This window comes from Erigeron canadensis, chromosome 2, assembly GCF_010389155.1.
Source record: "Erigeron canadensis isolate Cc75 chromosome 2, C_canadensis_v1, whole genome shotgun sequence".
NCBI lineage: Eukaryota > Viridiplantae > Streptophyta > Magnoliopsida > Asterales > Asteraceae > Erigeron > Erigeron canadensis.
In genome coordinates, this window is record NC_057762.1 from 45825960 (window position 1) to 45845269 (window position 19310).

General features: G+C 35.3%; 3 protein-coding genes across 5 annotated transcripts; all 3 read right to left on the reverse strand.

The window, feature by feature from the left end:
- Positions 1 to 549: 549 nt before the first annotated feature.
- On the reverse strand, positions 550 to 7004 carry LOC122587334 (NADP-specific glutamate dehydrogenase). Its single transcript, XM_043759468.1, has 16 exons — positions 6741 to 7004; positions 4806 to 5398; positions 4586 to 4715; positions 4069 to 4270; positions 3863 to 3949; positions 3643 to 3702; positions 3480 to 3566; positions 3003 to 3074; positions 2869 to 2924; positions 2295 to 2380; positions 2086 to 2176; positions 1859 to 2016; positions 1679 to 1770; positions 1514 to 1588; positions 940 to 1013; positions 550 to 844 (listed from the first exon to the last, which is right to left on the reverse strand). Exons 2-16 carry the CDS (start codon positions 5356 to 5358, stop codon positions 769 to 771), a joined length of 1899 nt encoding a protein of 632 aa, XP_043615403.1. The 5' UTR covers positions 5359 to 5398; positions 6741 to 7004; the 3' UTR covers positions 550 to 768.
- A 1751-nt stretch (positions 7005 to 8755) lies between these two features.
- Positions 8756 to 9476, reverse strand: LOC122588840 (calvin cycle protein CP12-3, chloroplastic-like). Its single transcript, XM_043761052.1, has one exon. The coding sequence runs from the start codon at positions 9298 to 9300 to the stop codon at positions 8902 to 8904; it is 399 nt and encodes a 132-aa protein (XP_043616987.1). The 5' UTR covers positions 9301 to 9476; the 3' UTR covers positions 8756 to 8901.
- Positions 9477 to 9969: 493 nt separating this feature from the next.
- On the reverse strand, positions 9970 to 19170 carry LOC122589312. Of its 3 annotated transcripts, XM_043761594.1 has the most exons (13): positions 18740 to 19170; positions 18363 to 18589; positions 16465 to 16523; positions 15792 to 15872; positions 15338 to 15696; positions 15094 to 15162; positions 14934 to 15022; positions 12751 to 14607; positions 12511 to 12588; positions 11494 to 11605; positions 11217 to 11267; positions 10513 to 10604; positions 9970 to 10395 (listed from the first exon to the last, which is right to left on the reverse strand). In XM_043761594.1, exons 1-12 carry the CDS (start codon positions 19097 to 19099, stop codon positions 10554 to 10556), a joined length of 3393 nt encoding a protein of 1130 aa, XP_043617529.1. In that variant the 5' UTR covers positions 19100 to 19170; the 3' UTR covers positions 9970 to 10395; positions 10513 to 10553. The 3 variants fall into 3 exon arrangements, with proteins under 3 accessions (XP_043617529.1, XP_043617530.1, XP_043617527.1); XM_043761595.1 differs by having other exon boundaries at positions 9970 to 10604; positions 15338 to 15693; XM_043761592.1 differs by having other exon boundaries at positions 9970 to 10604.
- Positions 19171 to 19310: the final 140 nt, after the last annotated feature.

Here is a 19310-nt window from a genome sequence, read left to right on the forward strand (position 1 = left end):
AAATCACAAGTGGGGTGCGTGCATATTTGACTTACAGAGTTACTCGCATCTTACATAACTTACACGGTAAAACTTTTAAAGAGTATGTCAATGTAAATTCTAATGATATTATGATGCGCATAAATGAAATACGTTTTATGATTAAGATCAAGTTTGTGTTAAGTTTTAACCTTTTTCCTGGAAATATGATTTTGATTATTAGATGGTCTGACATGCAACTTTTGAACCAAGGATTCTAAAGTCTCGTTTGACTCGATTTAGATCTAACTTCCCACACTGGAATATATAGAGGAAGACAATTTCCACACCAATTGAGCATCAACACTGTACACATTGATTTGCACTATGCTTGATGTATTAATGACAATTATGTATAATTTAGAAGTAAAAGTATATTAGAATGTCAGTTCTAAAAAAAAAAAAGTCGATGATGATAACAGAAATTAGTAATTTCAGACTTTCACTTATTAATCAAATAGGTGACATAAGATGCATGATGGCAATCCCCAAATAGTAAACACAGAATGTGGCAGCAATACAAATGTTTAATGCTTTCAAATAAATGATACTAATTTATTTCTGTAGTTTTCGCTATGGAATCATTTCATTTCACACAATCCTGCAAACCTTAAAACATGGAATGTGTCCAATGCAATCTAATTATCAATTGGTCTTTCTTACAAACCACCACCCTCATCTAAAACTATATATACACGGGAATCCATCTTCCCACACAAGTTGTGCATATAATCATGGATTCTCAATGATTTACACACATCCTTGTTCTGACATACTGCTGGCAATGGTCAGAAATGCAGAGATGACTGCCCCGTGTATCAAAGCCCTAAGAAAGCCAATACAAGAAGAAGAATAAAGTTAGGACCCAAATAACGGAAGGTTTACGGGAAACCACTGGGGCTCGTCTGAGAAATGTCTTACTCAGGAGACTCTTTCTGATAGCCAAATTCGACTGCTGCTTTGACAGCTCGTTGGTATGTCTGTTTCATTGCTTCCTGCCATTAAATAGAATATTATTCATGTATCTTAGAAATTAAACTAATGACTTTCACTAGGTGCTGTCCTGTAGAAGGAAAGAAAGAACAATTGCTCCGATTGTTTATGATGGAAACTTATCAGTATAGATAGCAGAATGGGTGCTTAGGGCTTAGTTGGTAATAAGTTAAAACATGTAATTTTTGGGGCGGTATACAACAGGTTTGGGGAGCCCCATCAACACATTTTGTCAGGTATATTTTTTCTTTTTTTCATACGTTTAACATAACTTTACACCACTCTTGGTAAATTGACGCTCCACCATTTCCTGAATACAACAGCTTTTTCCTGAACCATTTGAGCTTTTTCTTTAATAGCTAAAAGTTCTATATACTAAAGGAAATGGAAATGCCTATAACCCGAATCGACACATTTTCACATAAGGGTGAAATACTTCTACTTTATAAAAGAGAAAAAAGCATTATGAAATGGAAGCAGTGATATTTCATTGGTTCCTTGCCTGTAGTTTAGACTCGAAGTCCTCAGGTGCCCAGTTCAGATTGTAGTCTTTTAGCTCAAGCTCACCAGCAACGACCTGAGCGTTATCATACAAGGAAAATGAGGAACTTGATTAAAAGATAACACTTACACAAGATAAAAGAAAAAAAGTTTAGATTTTTCATACCCCTCCAGTGCCAGCTGCTATGGAAGGAGCAATGAGAATATTCGCCCCCTTCAAAACATCCATTGCTTCAGGAGTACATGGCATATTTGAACCTAAAAATAGCATATAAAGATAGTACTACAATTAGAGCATAAATGATATTAGCAAAACAGTTCAAAGAGCTAGCAAGAACAAGAATACCTTCAACAATTATACGGCATCCCGAATTAACCAAGTTAATGGCATCAGTATGATCAATTTCATTTTGTGAAGCACAAGGAAAAGCAACATCACACCTTTCATTCCAAGGCTTTGCTTCATCATAGTACTTTGCACGAGCATAGGTCTTTGAATAATCTCTGGAGGTTAAAACTAGATTTGTTTAATAAATAAAGATGAACTGCCTATTTACAAAAGGGAGCACAAACCTTAAAGTCCTATGTTGCGCTTTGATGTCTCTCAGGAAAGATAGTTTCACGAAATCAAATCCGTCCTCATCTACCAAATAACCTTTCGAATCTGAAATGTTTTTACACAATTTATAAGTCATTCAATTGAACAATTTTATCTCATATTTAAGTTTCACTTGTTGAATATGGCAAGGGTGTCAAAATGAAATCTGAAAGACGAAGGTTACCTGATACGGTTACGGGAAGGGCACCATATGCCATAAGCTTCTCTAATACATGCATTGCTATCTTTCCGGACCCACTAACCACGCATCTACAAACACAAAATAGACAAAACTTTGAATTTGTCTTTTGGACGGATTATAGAAATCATTTTTTTAGGCTTTGGGACAAATAGATTCTCCTTCATCTAAAAACACAAAATAGACAGAAATTTGGATTCGCCTTTTGGGCCGATTATAGAAATCGTTTTTTAGGCGTTGGGACAAATAGATTCTCCTTGCATCTATATTCTGATTCTTGAGGGATTCCGATTTCATACAAACCGCAACAAAATAAAGTATCAATAGGTAATATAAAATCACCTATTGACGTGTTCTAATAACCTAATTCAGAATACTTTCAAGTTTCAACACCCAGTCCATAAGACTTCTTTCTTCTTTTTTTTTTCTTTTTTTTTTTTGCAAAAATTATATTTTGATCATATTAGTAAAGTCTTCAACAATCAGAATTTGCCCAACACTGAAGCTTTAATTTATTAGAACTTCAAACAAGCACATCCAAAGTAGTTAGGTGGAAAACCTTAGTCCTTTGAGTTCTTTGTTCATGTCTGCAAGCATAAGTTGTGCAAAGAAAACCTGTAAAAACAATTGAACTTGGTAAACCCTTTTTCTTTATAAAGGCAACATATTAGAAAAGCTTAGAAGAAGGATTACCAATCCATAACCAGTTGCTTCGGTACGCAGGCTGGAACCAGACCAGTTAAGTCTTGGACCTGTAAAACTTCCCTGCATAATAATACCAAATTCAAGTGGGACATAATAGCACTTAAAGGTGGAAAGATGCTCAACTGGGTAAAGGGTCAAATAGGTTTAGGTTGAAACGGGTCATTTAACCCAGGTCAAAACATGCGAGACCTGATTGGTTGGCATACACAACCCGTATTTGTCCTTTTAAATAAAAATGTTGTTAACAAAACTCTAAATCATTAGAAACAAGATATAGGAAGTTTTATGAATTTTAAAAAAACTTTGTAAGACTTCAAAACTATTTGATCCATTCCCCTTTTAGCTGATTTATTTAATCCAGCCCTTTTTAGATCAAACACATCCCAAATCAACACATTATAAACAAAAGTATCAAAATTGCAGCACTCAATGCAGCATTTAAGTGAAATGAATTACACAGCTCACCTGAGAATGCCCAGCCAGGCGTCTATATTGACCATAGAGAAAACCCATTTCACGAGTGCCAACACCCATCTCCTCTGAAGGAAGATCCTGATAAATAAATGAATAAATATTGCACATATTTAGTATCTAAGGATACGGAAGTAATGAAACTGAGTTTATATACCTTATCGGGACTAATGTAGCGATACAACTCATCCATATAGCTCTGGCAGAAGTGCATAATCTACAAATATGTATCACAGATAGACCATAATCATGTTTATAAACATGGCATGACGATTTCATGTATATATAGTAGAGGTGATCATTTTGACCCATTTACTATTAATAGGTTGATGTGGGGTATGTTTTAATCCCAACGAATCAGATTATAAAGACAATACCTCGTTGTCACTTTTTCCTTTTGGATCAAAATCACTTCCACCGGATGCTCCTCCAAGTCGATAAGGAGATAACGCAGTCCTTAATGTCTGTATGGTCAAACATTACAGAAAAATTGTCAAAATTACGACTTTTCATGGAATTTACAGAAGACAGCCCAAGGGGGGATTTATATGAACTTTATAACAATGTAAAAGGTAGAAGCTACCTGCTGAAAACCAAGGAACTTGGCAATGCTTAAGTTCATTAGTGGGTGGAAACGAAGGCCTCCCCTACTTGGACCCAACGTCTGGTTGAATTGGACCCTGAACCCTCTATTAACATGCATTTCACCTCTATCATCAACCCACGGAACTCGGAAAATAATCGTACGCTCAGGCTCTAACAACCGCTCCATGGTATTGGCATAGCTAGAACAAAGAAAAACTACATCTTTAAAACTTTACAAAAAAATCGCTACTGCTTGTTTCCCACTTGATAAATACCAAAAATTATATATAATTAAAAACCATATATCTATTTTTCTTTTAATAGAACTAAAAAGGTTGTTAGGCTTTGATACGCTATGGAAGACTTTTAAACTTTGACCCATTTGAGCTATGTGACCAACCCAATTCTTATTCAAAATCATTTTGCCTCTCTTTGGTGACGCAAAATAACTGGCTTTTAGGTATATAGATGATAGATCAAATGATATAGATACGGTCCTGGTTGAAAACACCTACCCTGAGTTCTTAGAAATAACTCTTTCAAGGGCATGAATAACTTCTTGCACAGACTGTATGAACTCAACTTCATTAGGATCCCTTTTTAAGGCAGCTTCAACAATAGATCCAGCTGACTTTGACATCAGAGCTATCACAAAAGTCAAACCATCAACATATAATACAAAAAGAACACTAAAATAAGATTTTGACCATATTACTAGAATATATATTCACAGACCTTTTACATATACTGGCTTATCAGCAATGATCTTATCTTTAGAGGCCAATTGGAGGCGAAGAGCCTCTTTATGAAGCAAACTGTTGTTATGTTCTTCTAATGCACTCATTTGCATATTTCTACTGCCTTCATTTCCATAAGGATTTCTTCTATGCTTCCTACCATATTCCCTGCAGATCGAACAGAATATTCTAGTTGTACCTTCTTTTACATCAACATATGCCCATTTGTATGTATCTGCCCATTCTTCTCTCCATCTTTTCACCACCTTTTTCTTTCTTTTAGCCGGTAATGACTTTAATAGTTCCGGGTCATCACTTGGAAGTTGCACAACAGCCATATTTTTGTTTTCGTCATGATCATCAGCTGAAGATTCCTGCGGCGGGACAGCAATAAGAGGGGTGTGAACAAATGTTGGATCATCATCCCCAGGCCCGATTTCCAGATCAATTTCTCCTCCGAGCTCTCTGACCACTAGATGATGCCTCTGCTGAATCAAGCTCATCTCATCCATTGCAGAATTCATCCCTAACCCGACAACCGGAAGCAACATTCAGCATCACAAGTCTATTCCACACTAAAGTCTTTTTCCTCTGGATAACCACAAATGAGTGACGTTAGCTATTTAAGATTTGCTACATTGGCCTCATGCACCCACAATAGAGATCGCAAAAGGACAGGTTTGGGTACTTGTCAATTTGTGTCCAGGTCAAAATATTATCTTTACTACGCATCAAAATTCAAAACGACTAGGTTCACCTTTTATCTATCTTTTAGTAAATGAGTGTTGCTTAATATGATTATCTTTCCACGTTGTATTATTGTTATATATAGAATACAGAAAAACACTCTTACTTGCAAAGTGAACGAATTTATCCCGTGGTTGAACATTCATGAGCACGTGAATCAGTACAAGGTAATATTTTACTCAAAATTGAGAACATGAAAAGTTAGGAACTGAATCACTAATCAATAATCATAGAGGAAATTCTAACAATTAAGCTACATTAACATCAACTTAAACAAAATATCAAAGCAGACCCTTGATACTAAATTGAATATGTGTATAACACGAACGAATACAAATAGGGACACAAGATGCTACAATCTAATATTTGGTTCATCCCCACGAAGTAATTTTGTGCATTTCCAAAGTATTCATCTGATCACAATAATCAGTTTTTAGCATTTGCATTATCAAATTTTGCTTAGATTAGTTGATTGTTTAGAGGTCAGAGTCAGAATATCAGATACTCAGGCTCATACTAGCTACAAATTAGTGGATTAGATCACTTATAGGCCCTAATTTTACCATCAAAATCTGCCAAACACCTAACACCATCAAGATTGGTTATTACAACTAGAAACAGAAAAAACACATCCAAATACAATCTCCATCCGCACATTGGATTAAAAAATATCTTCTAATCCTGATTAACAAGATCACATAATTCCAGGGTGCACATCTGAACACTCCTTGCAAATAACCGAGAGACGAAATGTAGGACAATAATACAAAGATGCAGCTTAAACCAAACCCTGTCCTCTGATTGGCAAAATCTCTTATAACAATGGTACAAGCTTTATATATAACAAATAACAAATTTGATATTTCCTGTGAGAAACACTCATACTTTAATGCTGAAAACCCCTCGGCACACAACATCTTTAACAAAAATCATCATGCTTAAAACCTTAACTACACCTTTCAGTATCCCTAATTACCTACACACAAAAATACTTAGTGGTGGGGACATACAGCAAAAAATCAAAGTTTAATCTTATACCTACAAAATTTAGTCAATATAAGACTCATAACCCAATTAAATCACCACTAATAAAGATTGTAACTTTATGACAATTAAACTAAAGGGTACTGCAAATAAAACAACCCCAGATAACAAAAAACCAAAAAAATGGGAATTGAGAACTTACTTGACTGTGCTTTGACTTCTTGACTATTGTGTGAAATTAATAAAGACAGTCAAGTGTGTATGGAATTTTGATTATACATTCCTTTTGGGGTTTGATCATAAAAAATTGATAGATACAGATATATAAGTATAGATATAAGAAGAAGTGAAATGATGCATGAACCCTAAATAATGTATAGTTTAGAAAAGGATAAAATTATTGTTGTTGTGTAGTGGTTTTTGGGATTTATATAAGGAAAGAAATGAGGAATTTAATATGGAAACAGAGCTGAAAAGGGAATGAAGAAGCAGAAATATGAGGAGTTTTAGATTCTAAAAGCATATATATAAAATAAAATTAAAAAATAAATAGAAAAGGAAGGAAAAAGAAAGACAACAGTAGTTGAAATAAATGAGAAGGGTGTAAGTAAAAATTAGAAGATGAGTTTAAGGAAAGAGACACGTCTTGTCTCATTTTAACAAAAATCATGGTTATAATATACTTGAGGTAAAAGCAAAATGATAAATCCATTTAAAAATTATTTTAAAAATCCTTTTAAAACCATAAAAATATAATATGTGTTATTCATTAAATTCTCTTTCTTAATCTTACCCACTGATTTTTACACATATCATCATCCACTAATTAGAAAGATTATTAGACGAGGATTAATCATTACCCAAGTTAAAAAGCAAGTGTCATATATATTTTAGTAATTCGTGAAAAAGCAGTAGTATAAATTAATAGGTTACACTTAGTTTCCCAACTCGTTACTTTTAAAGATTGTCCGCTCTCGATTTGGCTCAAAATCAAAACCCGGAAACCATTGGATTCAACTTTGGTTCGATTTGACTTTCCATTTTAGTTTGAGTCAATTTCCTGGTTTTTTTTATAATTACATGTAAATTTTTTTGCTCCTTATCATGTAAATTTGGAACATACAATTATTGCTTCATGATATTACTTGGTGATGGAGCATATAGTTTTGGATGAAATTATAAGCCTCCTTGTTATTTATTGACGCATGCTTTCTTATGTAAGTTTAATATAGTTCTTGACTTCTTGCACCATGTTAAAGATCAAAATGAAAAGGCTTTTCATTTTGGACTCTCTTCGACCAAGACATATCTGAGAAGGAAATTGATATTTCTACAATAGAATTTAGCCATCTACAATAAATATATAAATTTTCATGCACAGAATACAACTATATGATACAAGTATTGTTGTAGATGACTAAAATGTGTTGTAGGAATGTCATTTTCCTATCTGAGAACCACTAGTAGTCTAGTCCATCAATACAAATATAAAATAAATTAAAAAATATATAAGGTTTCGGTTCAGTTTTGTTTGTCGATTTTTACATATGAAACTGAAACCCGAACAGATCTGTTCGGTTTTTAGTAAACGAAAATCGGATTTTGTTTTTTTCAGGTTTTTTCGGTTTTTAGTTTTTAGTTTTTCGATTTGCTTTTTACTTATCCTCAAATTTTAATCGGTTAACCAGTAACTCTGTAAATCATAATCTAATCCGGTTTGAGGTCCAGTTTGGTTTTAAAAAGAATTGGTAACAACACATATTGGGGCCTTTCCATTTCTGATTTCCCTGCATCCATCTGGGTTTGAAGACCCCAATTCTATCGCGATTTGCTCTGGACTTATCCAGAATCCCAGATGGATGGGCCCCATCTCCATTAGCTTCCAAACAGGAATGAGACTTGTACTGATTCGGATTCCAATTACATTGCTATTGCTATCTATCGTTGGCACCAGCAACATAAACACAATGAATAAACGGATTATGAAGCCCACCAAAAAACATACAAACATTGATAAAAAAAAGCTGGAGTAAAACCAACCTAATTATTGAAAATCTAAAAAGTTCAAAAAAAAAAAAAGATTTTGCTAATATTTTTTACATCCACCTATTATTGTGTGAGTAGCAAACAACACTTTGACAACATATATTTTCTAGCTAGCCAGTACATATTGGAACCAAATTATTATGTAGCTAATTCCAAAAGCATAACACGAAATTAATTAATTACTCTACTACTAATTATTATCATCATCAATTAATTAGAAAATAATTAAACAGTATTACAACACATAGCGATAAACAAACATAGTGGAGTACAAGATAGAAAAACATATAGGATAGGATTGTGTTTTTAAGAATCAATCAATCTTCATAAATCCGACACTCGTCAGTCTCGGGATGTTCCTCACAAAACGACTGCAACGGATCCTTATTTTCATCAAGTTTTCGGCGGAGATCAGCTTTGGCTTGGCTGACTTCTTCCACTTCATCCCACGCCACCTTACATTCGTCGCTATCACGGTTTCCGTTGCAAATTTCGGTGGCTTCAACCACTTTGGCTTCGATGAGTTCGTTTAGCTTTTTTACTCTCATTTGTGTTCCTTTGTACTTTTTTGCTGATCCATCCCCGATTCCGTTTCTTACAACCGTTATACGACGTCGTGTTGTACTTATTGTTGGTGGAATACGGATCAGGAGGTTGGTATGAGATTGTGTGATGGATCTGGAAGACAAAGGAAAGTTGATGCAGCTCATCTCCATATTCGAGAGTATTTTGTGTTAATTTGCAGGTTCAAAAAAGCCAAATCAAATGCTATCTATGTAAATCTCGTGTGTTTTCCACTTTCTAGATTATTCTTTTTCCTCACAAGGAGGGGTGTTTGGTTTTGGAGTTCATTTTTGGGTTCGATAGAGAATGAGAATAAGGTTTTCTTTAAAAATTTATTTGGCCGGTAGGTATAATAATTGTGGGATGAGCTTTGATCACCACACAAATTATTACTCTAAGTTTGGATTTTAAAATATTGAAAACCAAAGCCATTACATTATGCATAATCAGAAACCATTCTCATTGGTAAGTTTATAAAATCAATTCTTACATAAATGCTCAAACCTAAAATGTTTAAATGAATAGCGTTTAAACCTCAATCTCTTATGAGGCTTTGTAATCGACTTACTACTAAATCACCTTTGCCTAGTTTTAGTTTCTACCATACATACAATGTAATAAAAGAGAAGAAAAAAAAAGGAATATTCTTATGTACAACTAAAAGTTGTAATATAATTACATAAGTTAAGGTATGTAGATGGACAGAGTACAAAGCTTTCTGAAAAGGAATTTACCAACGAAATGTTATTTGACAAGTAAATATAAGTTCTAATTTATCATCAATCTTAATTCCGGATGATGAAAATGAAAACACGGATCCATCGTGAAACTAAAATTTCATTCCTCGTTCTATAGTCAAAATCGAAATTTGAAAGCATCTAATGGCTAACAATCAGGCTCAAAACCAACACTAGACACGTCTTTGAATAGTTTTCTGTACAAATCCAAAGAGCTCCTGAGATCCAGTTTTGGATCAGAAAGTTCAATTAAACTTAATGCTAGAAATTATAACCTTAACTCTACATTACTATGCACTATAAAAATATTACACCCAAAGCAAAACCATTTCTGACAAATTAATAAAATAAAAAATGGAAGTACATGTACAATGTGTATATACCAGCGCTGCCAGAACTAATCCAAAACTTTTCCTCCAATATGCCTACCAAACCATCAACCAGGAGTCACTAACTTCATCGGTCACCCTTTCCACTCACAGCCAAGAACTTGCTTAGCTTGATTGATCGCTGCAGCAAAGGGTTCAAACGTAAAGATTACAATTGAAGTTAAAAACAACAAATGACCTGCTGAAAACCATCTTTTTAGGTTTGGTCTTCATATATCACTTTGTGTTTTTGTGTTACCATATGCTGCTCAGCATCAACTGTTAAGGCATATTTGGGTATCATCCTTTCGTTTGTTTGTCCGCAAAGTCTCTAATCATCTCTTTCAAATGCTGGGTACAAAAGCAAACTGTGTAATCAATTTGGAGCACATAATTGATCACAAAGAATATTATTCATATTGGTATTGCCTCTATGATAGTCCTGCTTCCATTATGTAGCAACTTTTTATACTAATGAATGGGTCGGTCACGTGCATCTATCAAAAAGATTAAAATTCACCAAGTATTTGAATTTAAAGAATATATGACCTCCTAAAACATTTTATTCAAAAAAAAGTTCAACCTTTGAAACAATACAAGTTTTTTATCATATATAATACAATTACCTGACACTGTTAATACATTTAGAATTGGAAGCATAAATTAACGGTTTGACCTGTTCCAGCTCATCGTAACCGATTTTCCCCCCAAACCAAAAATAAAATCTTCACTTATTCTAAGTTGCTTGGTTAGAAAAGTTTCTCAAATTAAAGATTACACGACCATCAGAAGACCCAAAACGTTATTTTGACAAACACATCTTATATTTTAACTTGCTCATTAAGTATATGAATAGGACTCCTTTGACCATGAAAGTCAATCTAAGATATGATCATTTGATCTTTGAAATAAGGAGGTAAATTTAATAAATCTATAACTGAGATTGAGTGGTTAGATAGAAACCTGTAGTTCATGATGAAGTATAACAAATATCTTCTTCAGCCGTTTATGTTTCTGCAACATCAAATCACTTCTACAGTTAACGCTGGAAAGCTCATAGATTAAATAAACACATTATATATTCAAGATCAACGCTCCGAGGTGAATACTGTTATTCAATCACCTAACTCCTGGCACACTGATTAATTACAAGTTTACAGGATTAAACCCTCCGATACCCTAAAGCAGCAGTATGACACATTTCTAATCAATATATCAGAGAAATAGGCAGTGTGCATACCATTCCACACTGGCGATAGGATTCCATTAACTGCTCCAGTACTTTGTTATATCTATCATCATCCGTTCCTTTAGCAAGCTCGAGGTCCCGTCCAAAAGTTTGAAATTCATTCCTGATTATTTAAGATTAAACTTCATTAGATAAAAATATCAAGGCAGGACCCGGTTCTAATAAATAGAAAATCCCGCACAGATGCTCGGTTTAAAACTTGCAAGGGTTATGATAAGCGCATAAGGCTCCTTGGCTAATGCAACAATTGGTAAGAAGGGTCCTTTTATGCACCCGCTCTACAATAGGAGTGGTTAATACTTAATAATGAACACAACTATCATGATATTGAGCTATGCGTCTCCTCTTTGTGGATCTTTATTATCAGTAGCACTTCTAGTCGTTAAAAGACTTTTTATACTTCTAAAAGTAATAACTTATTAAAATTAAATGAATCTTTTCATTTGGCGAAACCCGATGCAGCCTTCTCTTTGCATTCTGCATATATGGTTGGGGGTCACTAAGACGTAAAACCTAGAAATTGCAACTTAGATACAATTTTATATACGTTTAGACCTATATGGCTAATGTTTTATCTCGATGGGGAATATAAAAAAGTTTCAGCAACCAGGTCAAACAGGGTGAAATGCACCCAATACATTTTCAATGCATACAACTATCCAAAATCTTGTTATTCAAAGTTCTAAGCAAGTATTACTGTAATAATATCATATCATATTTGTAATCATAATTCAAGCATTTTTTCTTTGCTAAAACTTTTCAAAAAGGAAAAATGTGTTTGAAGGTCAACCCACCCTGACCAGACCCATAAAAAATGAGCAGTTTCAACCTACACCACTTTGACCTGTTACCCAAACTGCCCCACCCAAACTACCCTACCCACCCATCTTCCCATTTCAGCTCAAACGCGTGACCTTATAGTCACACCAGGGTTACCTTTCTTAATTTCCTTAAGGTTCATTTATAACAGAAATTCAAAAAAGAAAAAGAACTAAAGTTTGGCAACACCTGTAAGACTCTAAAACCTTGTTCAAAGCGTGGTAGATATCATACTTCTCACGATACTCCTGCACATATTCATTGTACCTAAACATGAAGAACGCAAACAGCATAGAGGCAATATCAGCGTCATGCTCAATTTAGGTTATTTTTATCACGCCAACTCATCATTGATGAGAAGGTTCTTTATAGGTGTTTCAAATAAGTCCACGCTGGTTGTAAAAGTGTAAAAGATAGTGCTCTACTTACTGCGGGAGATCTCTTATCGGTCCTTTCAACTCTGGCTCCTCCTTCTCATATTTGATATATGAAGCAATACTATCATTTGAACAAGACTCCATTTCCTTTCTCTTATCTATTGGCCAGAAATCTTTCCTTTTTTCTTTTAAATCTTTAGACTTGTGCCTTTTCTTATCTTTTGTCATAAGAGAAGCTACTTGTTTCTCATGGTTATGTGGTGGACCCACTGACACTTTCCTTTGACTGTCCGTGTACCCCTCCGAACCAATCCCCTGCTTTGCCCCAGCATCATGATGTCTTCCTCTACTTTGCTGTGACCCCACTTTGGGATGATCTACTTTTGAAATGGGCTTGCCATTTAGCCTTGTATAATCATCAACATGATTCTCAGGAGCAGCCTTTTTAGGTAGGCTCTGCTGAATGCCAGACATGCCAATGCCAGACTGAAATGGAGACGCCTTTGGAGGATCTAGACTTGCTCTTCCAACAAACTTTCCTTTACTTTCATCCATATTCCAGTAATCTGAACTTGATAATTTCTCAGACTGCTTAAAGGAATTATTTTTCTCAAAACGCTTTTTAACCCCAGAGGCTTCTTCATGTAAGTTCTCACGAAGTTCACCCATTTCTAAATCTGAGAGCTCTCTTCTAAGTGTAGGCCCACGCCCATTTATTACAGGTGACTTTTTCAAGTCAATGGGCAAATCCTTATTCTGTGATATCGATACTAATCCTGATTCCTTAAACTTCCCAACACTACTGTTATGTTTCTTTTGACGAGAGCCTGAATGTTTTCCTCCAGAACTCTTTGGAGGTCTTCTACCCTTGTAATGACCATCTTCATCTCGTGTATCTTTGTTAGCTTTACTATCTCTTTGCATATTAAAGTCATCGTACCCTTGTAAATCCCTTTCAGAGTACCCAAACATGTTGTCAAAGTCGGCAGGGGCATTTGCATGGGCATTTAAATCAATTGATATTGGGCCTGATCTTGGGGAATCTGAAACATAGTTTCTATGGAATTCACGATTCTCAACTTTATTATTATCATAATCAGAAATATCCCTAACATTTCTGTCTTTCAATTGATTGGCAATTCCCTTGAAAAGACCATCACTGGTCCCGTCAGGAGATCTAGAGAATGCTGGTTGAGGCCAGTTGTCTGATTTTAATCTTTTTGCATCTTCATTCATATCAAAATGAGTCTCAACAGATCCCCTTTTGAACAAATTTTCTGATGCGACTTTTCTAGAATGATCATGAGCTTCACTCTGTTGATAGTCAAGATGATTATTGAAGAGATTTGCAGTCTCATCGGCATAGCTATTCATACCTCTATCTGGGTATGAGTTGGTTAAATGCATATCAGCTTCCTGGTTATCTCCAAACAAATCTTTCTCAAGCTCTGCCAGATCAGAGCCATGTCCATCATCTTTTTCATCAACCATACTGGACTGTAATAACTTCTCATTGGGCTGTTTGTCATCATCACTCATAATATCTACATCTTCATCAGACCCCTCTTTGCTGTTAGCAGAAGCATCGCTTTCACTATCACTGCTACTTCCACTGCCACTTCCAGCAGGACTTCTGCTGTCACTTCCACTGTCGCTGCTGTCACTTTCACTGTCACTGTCACTTCCACTAGAACTGGCTGCAGGCCCTTCATTATTGTCAGGGATTTTTTCTTTTAATACTCCTGGGGAAATCTGATCAATATCAACCTTTTCTAACGTGTTGAATTCTTCATGAGGTTCAGAAATTAGGTGAGATGGTTCTTCAAATTCTTTCACATCGTTGGGTTTCAAGGAAACGTTAGGTTCAGCAGCAGGTGCTTCTCTGTAGTAATTACTGTTCTCCGGGGAACTAAAAAGGAAAATATTATGCAACCATTTCAGCATATGGCATAAATATTAAGAATCATGACAACCAAACAATTAAAGACAAATGTACAGGCAACTTTGGACAGACTATGATTTATTTCAGATATTGGAGTCATATACTGTAACGGTGACAATGAAAGATCAGAAGCCAGAACATCTAATGATGCAAGACATAAATAACTTTGAACATTATAAAGTCAGAATGTATATATAGCTGCTCGAAGAACAGTGACAAACTGACATGTCTTTACCAGTATACTCAGAAATCCATACAAAGCAAGTGAACATCAACAGAATAGCAGAACTTACCTTCCAATTTCAGAAAAAGTTTTCTTAAAACTTTCTAAATCGACATCAGGTTTCAAAACATATCTTCCTGGAGTCTGGAAAACAGCAATCTGAAAGAGATAACAATGTCATTCAACAGGCCATGAAGAACATTACAATAAAGAATAATTATAACACTTACTTTTTTCAAGACGGGCTCAATTTGCTTCACAGATTTGGGAACGGTCTCTCCAATAGCTTTCTCCAGAGCCTAAAAGATATGATACATAAGAGAATTAGATGGGGGAAACAACGGAAAAGAAGATCAGTGATTCAAATTTATATCCAATGTATTTATATCTAAAATTCATGCATTATACGCAATGGAATGGATCTTATGAACTGGTACCACATATATAACACACTGGAACCATTCTTAAGCTTACCTTGATGTTCATCCCCTGCGGCTTCTCCATTAAAAGAGAAATTAGCAAACCTTGCAAGTCAGTAGGTTTATTTCCCAATCTTTCATTGCTCCCTGGTTTATTTTGTACACCACCAGCAGGAAATCTGCTAAGCATTTCTTTCTCGGATGTGCTACCAGGATCTTTACTAGACTGAGTCAAAATAGTATCTTCTCTGTTTGCATGTAATTTACTATTCTTGCTATTTCTAAGTGGGGACAATGGGGCACCGAATTGATCAGGCGTAGACAATAATGGTAATGGTGAAGGTGAAGCCTTGACTTTGGAAGGAGTTGATGAGAACAACCCGCCTTTTCCACCAGATTTAGGAGGGATTACTGCTGAAATAGATACATGATAGCGATGAAAAGTAAAAAAACAGCTTCATAACAAACATTTACATTTGTAGATTTACATTATCACAAGCTCCCATTACCTGAAGAAGATTCAGCTTTCATCTTTTTAAAAGGGGGTTCTTTCTTTTGTTTGTATGATGACCCTTTCCGTGAATTATTTACTGAAACCAATGAACATATAAGAAATTCCAAGTAAGTGTAAGTAGTAGAAAGTTTTTCAAGGACTGAGTTTCCCAATCAATAAATAGTTCACTATAACATGATATTTTCTCACAGCAATGTTTCCATTATATGAAGTTCATCAATAAACCACAATTTACAATACAAAAGGCAGAAGGTTGTTCATTGCATAATGAGGATTTGTAAAACAAACATAGCATGAGTTAAAAATAAAATATCAATACAGACGACATATATACAGCAAAACGTCAAATCCTTAAAATTAGGATGGAAGCAGGACCTATAAAAAAAAATTAGAAAAGTGTGCCGATGTGGGTACATTTCACATGGGTTAGAAACAGCTGATAGCGGTTAGTATAATTTTAGCAAAATTTCCCCATACTAAATACTTTATGACGGTTTAGAAACCAAAACAAATAAAACAGAAAAACCTGTATTCTTAAACAAGGCGTTCAGTTTCAAAAACATCTTGAATGACAAGCCATTCCATTTTTATGCATCAACTTCAAATCACATGTGTTAAAGCAAAAAAAGTAACAGCGAACAAGGATAGCAATAATGATAAACATATACCTTCAGCAGCAGCTAAGGCCTTCTTCATGGATGGATTTCCATGGTCTAGAACAATGGCTCTGTCAATAAAAAGAAATGAGGTAAGTGTTCCCTTTCTAGTCACCATTACTAAATTCAAAGTATGGAAATGCTGCTTTATCAAATGACATATGTCAAATGAGGACTGTAACTGTAAGCTAACACTCGGCCAGCTCTTACCCTAACCCAACAGATACACAAAAAGAAAGCATCAGCTAAAATCCTTGACTTTCTCCCGCTCTTGCATATACAACCAGAAAAGAAATTACGTACAGATGTTCCATATCATACTCACAAGAAAAAATGACGAGTCATGCTTTCGTGACGAGTCATTTTTTCGTCTAAGCTAAAGCAATCCCTGTCAGGTTTTGTGAAGACCTTGGTCTTAATTAGCTTAGGGCCTGTTTTAGTTGGCTATTTAGGAGGCCCACCGGTTTCCTTGTTTACCAAGCTAGAAACCCTAGACTATTATCTTTATCTATATATATCATAGCCTATGCATTGTAAAACATCCTAGTTACAGCCGTGGATTAGTTCACGCACATTGTGTGAGACACCACGTTATATTTTTGTGTACTTTATTTTCTCTTTATATTGCTTCCGCTATGCAACCTGTAACAATCCCATAATCCATAACTGTATCAAAACTTGTAACTATATTTGGCAATCCATAAGAATGAGCTTTTGTGCGCTAGAAATTTCTCCTTCCAAAATGCAACAAAACTTAAATTGTGCTTCTTCTTTTTTTGTATGCTTCAGTTAATCATTTTTATAGCTAAGTGAGCATGCTTTAGAAGACACATTAGTCTAAAGAAGTGAATTCTATTGTTGGCTCTTGAGATGAAGGGACCCATTTTTATAGCTAAGTATGTCAATGTTTTTCTAGAAGAAAGCAATTAAATAATGTAATCCTTAAAACACTGTGTGTCTGATTACCCTTTTGCATTAGTTAGGATGGCCACCAAAAACATAAGATAGTAAATATTGATATGCTTCTACTACATGTAACTTGTTGATTGGTCATGCTAATCAAGATATAAAATCAGAATCAAAGCTAGAATTGTATATTGGAACACTAAGGTATTACACTATGCTAGGGTAATAAAAAAAATGCAGCTTTGATGGCAACAATAAGCAAGCTGAGATGAAACAACTTTGGCAAATGCTATAAAGATAAATATGAATAAACAGGGTGGAATACTGAAAATCTGAAGCTTGGCAACATGTGTAAACACTTAATCCTTATTTTGGTCTTTATGCGGCTATAAAGATCAACCAAGAATATCAACAAGGCTGGAACGCCACGTGCTAAACTCTAATGATTTGGTTGTTGAGGTCGCATTAAGGATAAGCCACCTGGGATGCCGTATGGTTCTCCTAAACCTAGACCTTGTATAAACTTTTGAAGGAGCTCTTATCAAGGCACAAAATAAAATTCAATTGCTGTAAAAAAGATTTGCACGAGTATTTGTCGCCAATCATCATTAGGGTTTGATCCTTACTATATGATATATGGTTGCCATAGTTAACTGGGCACAAAGATTTTATTGGTAAACCTATCATTCAAATTTCTAAAAATACTATAGGGCGATGTTTTGAAGATGATATTGGTGCAACGATTACTTCTATAAACCTCTAGCATATTCACCTTACTAGCGTGGTGTAACATCAAGCAGTGAACGACATTGTTAAATATAAGGACGTCCATGAGGTGGTCATTTTATAAGTGCTATTTATCATAGTCAATAGAATATATAACCTATCACTAATCATCACATCTACAATAATTGTAGCAAAAACTGCAACATACGTATAGATTAAAACCCTAACTAAAAACCAATATAAAATCACTATTCACTCATATCAAACAAGATACGTACTTGCGTGATTTGTGTTTGCGTTCTGCTTCCACTGTCCGCATTTTCACATGGTTTTGAACCGAGTCATCTAATTCACGTTGCACATTCACCTTCCGCCAAGCACCTCCAGATTCCACAAGTAATCCATCTCCATTCTCACCACCCCGACGTTCCTCGTATATATCGCATAAGTCACCTGTTTCTTGTGACCATGTGAACCTGAACACCTTACCTCCAACATCAATAACCTAAAACAATTACAGATGAACTCATTAATTCACTTTAACCTTGCACTCTTATTAAACTACATTACATAGCATACTAAATTGTGATCTAATATCCATCCCAATGTACATATATATACAGATATAGAAAAGTTATAACAAAATTGAACCTACATTTCCAGATAGATTTTTAGCACTAGAGTCAAATTTAATCCTGGCGGAACCGCCTTGCGATTCGAGACGCTTTATTTCATCAACGAGAACAGGAGAAAGCTTAATAATCATACCGAAATTCAAAGGATTACTACGAACTAAGCTAAAACTTTCATCAGCTGTGGAGGAGACTGTTACGGTAGGGGCAGTGGCAGGGGTATTGCTACGGTTACGGTGACCGCCACGACCACCACCACCGGCGGCGGAGGATGGACGTTGAACGGAAGACGGTTGGAAGGTGGAGTGTATGTTGCGTTTAATAGGACCGACGGCGTTGCCACGACCGCGGCCGCCGGAGAGTTTACTGGAGCCGCCGTACATTAATCGACGGGGATTTTATTGAAGGGGAGGTTAATTAAAATTAATCAATCTGGGGGGTATGGTGGAATTAGAAACCTGGATACACCGTCACAAGAAAAATATGCCAAGGAATTTGGGATTTTTATTTATTTATTATTTATTATTATTTTCCCTTTCTTATTACTCGTATTTTACTTTTTACTTACTTGCAATAGTACCGCGTAATGCGACG